Source organism: Mustela erminea, chromosome 6, assembly GCF_009829155.1.
Source record: "Mustela erminea isolate mMusErm1 chromosome 6, mMusErm1.Pri, whole genome shotgun sequence".
Classification (NCBI taxonomy): domain Eukaryota; kingdom Metazoa; phylum Chordata; class Mammalia; order Carnivora; family Mustelidae; genus Mustela; species Mustela erminea.
In genome coordinates this window covers 127,317,487-127,326,587 of record NC_045619.1, presented here as the reverse complement: position 1 = coordinate 127,326,587, position 9,101 = coordinate 127,317,487, and the positions used below count along the sequence as shown (strand labels likewise).

The 9,101-nt window shown below is 42.0% G+C and overlaps 1 protein-coding gene across 1 annotated transcript in view; it reads left to right on the top strand.

Moving 5' to 3' along the window:
- Positions 1 to 2,349: 2,349 nt before the first annotated feature.
- The window catches only part of LOC116593626, a 90,769-nt gene continuing 84,017 nt past the window's right edge, over positions 2,350 to 9,101 (top strand). Inside the window, exons 1-2 of the mRNA XM_032347894.1 lie at positions 2,350 to 2,450; positions 3,219 to 3,398. Of these exons, the coding sequence (XP_032203785.1) occupies positions 2,350 to 2,450; positions 3,219 to 3,398 (281 nt within the window). The remainder of the gene's footprint in view (positions 2,451 to 3,218; positions 3,399 to 9,101) is intronic.

Here is a 9,101-nt window from a genome sequence, read left to right as displayed (position 1 = left end):
GCTTCAAATTTTGCAATGTGTGTCCAATGCCGGGCCAGACAGGAGGTGGGGAGGGGGGAGAGTCACCAGAGGGAGATGTCAGTTGTAAATACAATACTTGGGAAGGTCCAGCAAATTTCATTTTATTTGGGAAAAGACAAAGCAGGGTTTACCCTGTAAGTGCAGGAAATCCTAACTGTGTATACTGAATTTGTTTTAATTTGTAATTTGTTACCCAAAATTTTTATATGTTGAGTTGATTTAACACAAGGGATGCCTAGTACAAAATGATGATGAGTTTACCTATTCAGAACAACGACAAAATGTACGCATAAGAATCCAACACAAAGGGAATTTGATAATCACACTAAGCCCTACATCATATATGAGAGTTTTGTTTTAGATGGATTTAAATAAAGGTATTGCTCATTTATTTCATAAGGAGAAACTTTCCAAATGCCCTGAGCATACTTTTGCTTCATTTTGGTGCACAGTTCATATATTTTAATGATACATTCTCATCTAATGTGGAAGTATAAGCATAAATTTCTTATATATGGCAGTAGTCAAAATGCTCCCATAAAAGGAATGAAAAGAACAATAACTCCTTTTAAAACAGAAACACACCATTTGTATCACTCGTGCCACAATTTCTACTTCTTTATCACAGTTAGAGCAAAAATAAAACCATTAACTTGCAAATTAGGGGAAAGTGTTTCCCTTTAAAACAAAACTTTTTTTTTAAAGATCATGTCCTTCAAAGGTCATTTTGGTGAACTTAGTAATGCCATTTATCTTTTAAATAAAATGCTGTAAAAGTTAAATGTAAAATCATGTCGGCTTTGATTTTCTCTCATGGGCAAGTTTAACTGTTGAAATTTAGGTAATGTGATTATTTCCTTTAGAATCAGTTCCACCTTTTTTTTTTTTTTTTTTTGGAAAGATAATGTCTACAGGTGAGAGAAAATGAATATATACATTTTGACATTGAAATTCCCAAAGTTACATGATAATCATCTGCTTCATGCTCATTTTAAATCTCCCTGGTATATACTTGAGGCTTCACATTGTGAAGCATAAAATAAACATAAAATCTGATAGCTACATCGAAGAGACTCCAAAATTAATCAATTTTTATCATTAGGTCACATAATATTCAATAGTAAAGAGGAAGTAAGGTAAAATAAGGAATCACAGGCTCATCATAAATAAATTATTTAGGACATTCTATGTACAAACTCTGGTCATAGTACTTCCATCAAATTTATTTACTTCTTCACTCACTTCATTGACTGAACAAACATTGAGCTAACTGCCAAAGGGATAAAAATGAACAGGCCTCGTCTCTCTCCTCTACCATTAAAAGGGAGAGACAGACATGCAAATAACAGTTACAATATAATCAAATAACTGTTAGACTAGAAGTGCTTACTTATGCTGGGAAGGCACAGGAGAAGAAACTACCCTGGGGATAGAAGAACCACCCCACACCTTACCTGAGAGGTCTCAACTACCAGTTGTACATGGACAAGGTCAAGGAAGAAATCTAAGAGAAGTGCAGGTTATCAGACTTGGACAACTCGTTGGCATCTATCTCTGAGGAAGCAAATATAGAATGGGGAGTAATCTGGAGGAATGGAAGAAAGGGGAATTATTTCCCATTGGTACTTCTTCTGTCAGTGTATACGCAGGTCTGGCTTCGGGAGAGAACTCTAAGCTAAACAGATTTGAGAGTAAGTGTGAAGCCAAGGATATAAAGGAAATTTCCTAGAAGTACCAGACATAGGAGATCATGAAGCATTAATTTTGCAAAGGACTGGAATAATCTAAACTGACTATTTTTTTTTAGAATATTTTCAACCCCAAAATCACATCACATATTCTACTGGGAATTAAAGCCAAACTTTATTAGAGACACTGAAGAGTTTTAATGGGTGGCTTATGTAAGAAAAACTCCTACAGCTAATGATGATAATGACAAAAATATCACCATGCAAATCAACACAAGCTCCTAGACGGAGAAAAATTTGGCAGAACCTTAATAATTAGACCATAGAAGAGCAAAACTTCCATATTAACTGAAAACATGATCTGCAGAATGGTCATGATTACCGAAATGATCATTCCTATGATGCTGGTAAACAGGCAAAGGGCCTTTAAAATGTTTGCTTATGGATGCGTTTTTAGAGAAGAATGGTATTTGGATCTTCCTTCTGGTCCATGACAGTCTGCTTGGGTAGGAATCAAATGAATCTGCTAGAAGTACAGAAGCAAAATTTCTGATGATAAAATAAAACTGAAATGATGAGTGACTGTGAATGGAAATCAACAGCTCTTGATATTGGCCTTATGGTTCTTAGAAACGGAGACATGTCTCAGAATGATAGCCAGGGGCAAAAGCCAAAAGAACAGTTTTACAGACCAGAACTCATGCCTGATGGGCTTGCAAGGGCCACCGGGTACCCGAGCAGGTAAATGCAGTCCAAAGTATGATCGTTTCAAAGAGTACTATTCCGTAAGGTCCTAACAATTTGCTCTCTGCACTCCTCTTGTCTGCTGTGTCAATTACTCCATGACTTACCCTCCCCCTGCTCTTTTCCAAACCCTTAGATCACAGCTGGAAACCTTGGCTTGACTTGGCTTCCCACCCTGCCCAGTTTATAGAGATTCCTACTAACCTCCTGTTGTTACCTTTGGCTTGTTCCCCACCTTCATCCTCTGAGATTACATATAGAACCAAATGCCTGTCTGCTCCACTCCACCCCAACACGCCCTCTCCTTGCTGCTTTTGGCATACCAGGAGCAATTCTATACTTTTAAGAGGCAATTAACAACTGAATAGGTAATATTCAACTCATCTGAAAATACTCAATTGACAGCAATAAGAAATAAGGCATGCATTACTCAATTAAATGGTATTTATAGTGATTAATAATTAGATTACAGTTACATGTGCAACTTCATCAAATGTTAAAAAGTAGAAATAATGGCATAACATTTGATCTTTCACAGTAAACACAGAAGTTCAAAGGCCCTATGAAAATAAAATTCAACTGCTTCACATTTGCAATGAATATTAATTCAGCTTGAATTATTTGTTAAAAGCTTCAAAGAAAAATGCCCTTGAAATAATGTAGGTTCAAAATAGATACCTGCTAAGTTGCGGTTACATTACAACACAATCATTTTAAAATTTACCCACTAGCATTCAATTTCACATCCACCTCCTCTCTCTTCAGGACGGGGTTACTGCACAGCTCTGCAGTTAACAAAGAAATTGGCAGCCCTTCGTTCCCTGGGCCCATAATGGCGGCTACAGCCCTGCCCCAACAAGTCAAGGGCACAAAGGAACTGGAGGTTGGAGGGAGAGATGTTTATACTCCTTCCTTGTACGCTTCAGCCCTCGAGCTTCAAAGGGGGTAAAGTCTAGAAGCTACACTTCTCCCTTAGCAGCAAAGTCCCTACCTAGAGCTCATGTGAAATTTGGAAAGTGCAAGGTACTGTTCTTGGATGGCAGTCACGGGTGGGCTCATGGGTATCAGCAGACAACCAAAGTGACATTTGACCCAGGGATTTGCCATGTCCATATTTCCTAAAAATGATTGTCCTTGGCTTGGCTCTCCCATCTTCTAATGGTTGTGTGCGTCTCTAAGTCCCAGAATTAAACTTGTTCCCGTGAAGGTGTCTTAATTGACTCCCGCGTGTTCTCACTCACTCTTTCCCAAGAGGGAAGAGTGGTTGGTTTGATCTGCTGAAGCTTGCTATTCCTTGGATGATGTTTTACCAGCAGGTAGGGGTACATTTTCTTTCACAGGGACCCAGAGGACTTGTCCATATTCCTTCTTCCATGCAACAGGCACATCTGGACAGCGCCCCCCCGCCCCCGCCAAATCTTCTGTATTTGTTTTTTATTGCTGCTGTAAAAATATGACCACAAAGTAAGAGAACTTCATTATCTTAGAGTTCTGAAGGTCAGAAGTCTCATGGGGCTAAATCAGGGTGTTGGCTGGGCTGTGTTCCTTCTGAAGGCACTAGGAAAGAATCTGCTTCCTTCCCTTTTCTATCTCCTGTAGATGGTCCACATCACCCAACTTGTGGCCCTCCATCACTTCAGTGTCTGCTTCTGTCATCACATATTTCTCTGTGACCCTTTGCTCCCTCTTAAAAAGACCCCTGTGATTATAAGAGGGCCACCCAGGTAATCCAGGATAATATCCCCCTCTCAAGATCTTTAACGTACTTGTATCCACAAAGTCTCTTTTGCCATGTAAGGTAAAATATTCGCAGCTTTTGGGAATTAGGATGTGGACACTGGGCGGCCAGGGGAAAGGCACTATTCTGCCACGTCTTCCTCTGGAAGCAGCCTGCCAGCCTCTTCCACATCCAAGCAGGTGGTACCAGGGTCTGCTATGAATATCTAGTCTCTCCATCCCTCTGCAAGCACACTTGAAGTTGTAAGGCCCAATTCTTAATAAAGAATAGAAGTACAAAGTCCTACTTTGAATGAAGCCAAAGCACATACTGTAATACAGATTGCACAAAGCTCTGCATTGAAGATGATACAGACAAAATCCCTACTTATATTTTCCATCTGGCTAGCAATCTTGCCTGGTGGGTTTGCGTTACAGATCAGAATCCTGGAGAATGAGAAGAGGAGATGGTGTCCCAGTCCCCAAAAATCATTATACCCACTCAGCAGATATGTGATGACCTACCCAACTATTTTCTTATAACAGACTTGGTTTCTTTCTCTTATTTTTTTTAAAGATTTTATTTTTAAGCAATCCCTACAACCATCATGGGAATCAAACTCACAACCCTGAGATCAAGAGTCACATGCTCTACCATCTGAGCCAATGAGGAACCCCTCTTTAAAAAAAAAAAAAAAAGATTTTATTTATTTATTTGACAGACAGAGATCACAAGTAGGCAGCGCGGCAGGCAGAGAGAGAGAGAGAGAGAAGGAAGCAGGCTCCCCCCCCGAGCAGAGAGCTGGATGTGGGGCTTGATCCCAGGACCCTGGGATCACGTCCTGAGCTGAAGGCAGAGACTCTAACCCACCGAACCACCCAGGCACCCCAAACGGACTTGGTTTCTAATGTACCTCTTCTGCAATTCAGGTTTAGTGAAACAGTCTCTTCAAAATCAAGGCACACCTGTAGAAATCTGAACTTGAGTGCAAGTTCAACACAACACGGACCCTCTGCAAAATATAACGAATTCTCCAAAAACACTTTCACTATTTGACACTAAAATACAGTAAAATCATAACGCCCTGTATTTTCCTAGTTCCTATAGGTACAGAACAAGAAGCCTGGAGAATGCTGATCAACGAAGCAACTCTGCTCATTCCCACTGAATTAACAAGCAAACCCACGCTGTTCACACTGTCAGTTTCTTCAGCCAATACAATCCTCATTAGCTATAAATAAAGTTGTCTTCCTGACATTCGTAACTGAATATCTAAATCAATATCAGATGCAGAAATGTCCTTGGTGACAACAGAGCAACTGTGTTTAAAGAACATAATACCTGCTAGGAGCCTCATCATCTGTTTAACCGAGAATAGCATTATTTGATTAGAACACAACAAAGCATTAATGGAAATTCTAAAACAATAGGATGGCAAAGCCAGAAATTACGCTGGCCTGAATTGTAATGCAGCTCAGGGATTCTCTGGCCTAGAAAAATGCAGGCTGCAGAAGGTTACGGAAAGGCCCTATTCCACTCCTGCCACTGTATTTCTTATTCCCTCAAACATCATTCATTCACTCATGTCTGTCCATTCATTCATTCCCTCACTCTGCGTTTATTATATGCCCAACCCTGAAGATGTGAAAGTAAACAGCATAGTCCCTGCTTTCGATTTGTTCACAGAAAAACATTCAAAAGATGAGCTCTTCACATGCTCTGCCAAGAGCTGTAGCAGAGGTCACTGGGGGCGAGAGGAGCAGTCAGTCATTTTACACAGAGCTCCCAGCAAGAAGCAACACAGCCAAGTGGCGGTGCGTGGGTCTGTGGAACCAGGCCACCTCTTGGTGACTAATCTGTGCTTCTTAGTGCTGTGTATTTTTTTTTAAGATCTTATTTATTTACTTGAGATAGATAGCATCAGGGGAGGGGCAGCAGGAGAGGGACAAGCTGACTCTGTGCTGAGCAAGGAGCCTGATATGGGGCTCCATCTCACGACCCAGAGATCAGGACCTGAGCCGAAGTCAGGCTCATGTCTGAGCTACCCAGGTGCTGGGTATGAGTCAGAAATTATGACAGCACTTTAGGCACAAGAAGAGCTATACAGACATAGTGATAAGGGCTAGACAGGCATAATAAATGCTATAGAAGTGTTACATAACTAACTTGACCTTTCAAAGAGAGGTAAGAATTTGAGACAGGCTTCGAAGAACAGATAAACACCCGAGTTTCTCTTTCTTTAGGGATCCTCCCCCACTGCTGGTGGGGCAGCTTCAGGGAGAGCCCTCCCATACGTCTAATTCCAGAAAAAGCTAGCTCCCTCAGGAGGACCTCCACTGCCCCTTTCTCTCCTCTAAGCACATCCAACATCCTCTGGGAAGTTCCCCAATGCCTTAAAGGTACCATCTGCAAATCCTATCAATTCTAACTCGAAACCAAATCTCTAGTCTGTCCATGTGTGCCCACGTCACCTTCCACAGTCCTATCTGGATGGGTCACCTCCGTTCTGGTCCCATTTAACCTCTTCTCCACAAAGTAGCAAGTCATTGTCCTAATATGCCAATCTTTTCATGTTACTCCCCTCCTTAAAACTGTTCACGCTGCCTACCCAGCCATCACATTATGGGTTTTTACCCCAAAGATTCAAATGTAGTGATCTGAGGGGGCACGTGCACCCCAATGTTTATAGCAGCAATGTCCACAATAGCCAAACTATGGAAAGAACCTAGATGTCCATCAACAGATGAATGGATAAAGAAGATGTGGCATATATATATACAATGGAATACTATGTAGCCATCAACAAGTGAAATTTTGCCATTTGCAATGACGTGGATGGAACTGGATGGTATCATGCTGAGCGAAATAAGTTAATCAGAGAAAGACCATTATCATATGATCTCCCTGATACATGGAATTTGAGAAACAGACAGAGGATCATGGATGAAGAGAGGAAAAAATGAAACAAGATGAAACCAGAGAGGGGGACAAACCATAGGAGACTCTTAATCTCAGGAAACAAACTGAGGATTGCTTGAGGGAAGGGAGGGGTGGGGATGGGGTGGCCGGGTGATGGACATTGGGGAGGGTATGTGCTATGGTGAGTGCTGTGAAGTGTGTAAGACTGATGATTCACAGACCTGTGCCCCTGAAATAAGTAATACATTATATGTCAACTAAAAAAATAAATAAATGGGGGGGGCTGTTCACGCTGTGCTCAAACAAGATCCACACTCCTTACCAACCTCCAAGACACTCTGTGAAGAGGCCCCTACCTCATTTTTCCCTGCATGCCTCCTTGCCTGTGCTCCAAACACAGTGGCCATCTTTCAGGTCTGCATTCAAGCTTTCTCCTGCCCCAAGGACTTTCTCCTGCCCCAAGGACTTTGCCTATCAGCCCCTCTCCCTGAAGCCCCTTTCAATGGCTTCTTTTCCTTTAGAGCTCAGTTTGAGAAACAGTGTCCACCAGAGGAAGGAGTACTCAAAGGGAAGGTGGGCAGGTGGAAAGGGCATCCCAACTCTGCTGCCTCAGGCTAGGTGAGCAGGGAAGTCACCTGGAGGTGTTTCTGGGCCTATTCATCCACCTGTAAGTCAGGGGAGGGGGCCAGATGCATGCTCATTCTTCTGTCCAGCTCCCACCCTTCTTCTTCTGCCCTTAAACGAACGTGACCTTGTCATCTTCTCTTCCTTCCTTCCTTCTCTCTAGGACCAGCCTGAAACCATCTTTCCATGCCTCATTCTACTTCATGTCCCCCTGGTCTCCACTCTGAACCTCATAAAAGTGAAAACCTAAAATAAATGGAAAGAGCAGAAATAATGAGGGATACTTCCTTCTTTCAGGAAAACAAGAAACAAAACTATGATTGGTGAATCCAGACAAGGAAATTTAAAGAGTGAAAACATGCCACGTGCTCTGAGCTCATGATGCAGGTCTGGACTTGCAGGCCATGGTGGTCTGGCTCTTTCGATCCGCCTCCTGCCCGTTCTTCCTCCTGCTCTGTGCACTCCACCCACACTAGCCTCCCTCACTCATTCCCCAAGCAGAGCCTTCAGGCACACTGTTCCCACCACCAGAACGCTCAACCAAACTCCCCGATTACCCACGGTCAGGCCACCAGAACCCTTCCCTTCATTGTCTTGAATGCAGCTGTACTGCTATATTTAATTTGTGATTATTTTTATTGTGTCTGCCTACTCCTTTAACCTCTATGTTCTCATAGGATAGGAACCACCTCTATTTAAACTTATAACAAATGTACCTCCATCACACCTATTAACAGAATATTAGCAGAAAAAGAACAGAACAGAACACATCCTATATATAACGTATACCCAACAGCAAGTCCCCAGCGTGGCGTCCACTTGGCAACCAAGAATCCTGTGGTCTCTGCAGACCCTGCTGGGGTTTTCTTCCCCATATCCATGCTGCTGCCTGGGGTCCAGAACACCACTGACTCCCTTCTCTTCTTCCCAGCTTGCATTTGTACTGTTCCTGAAGTGGCTAGAACAGCAGTATTGAGAATGAAGGACAGGAGAGGAGAGGCCACTAATATGCTGATACCCAAACAAGATGAAGATGTATCACTAGGAAAGAGAATTACAGACCAATATCCCTTATGAATATAGACACAAAAATCCTTAACAAATACCAGAAACTAAATGTAGTGACATAGAAGGACTGTGCAACACGACCAGGTAGAATTATCCCAGGAATGCAACACTGGTTTAACATGTGATTAACGTAGCATATCACTTTCACAGAACAAAAATCAAACAATCATCTCAATAAACACAGAAAGCGCATTTCCCAAAACTCAATACCATTTTATAACGGAAACACTCCACAAACCAGGAAGGGAAAAGGAACTTCTTCAACCTGATAAAAGGCATCTTGCAAAAACCCCAGGTATCATTATACTTAACAGCAAAAG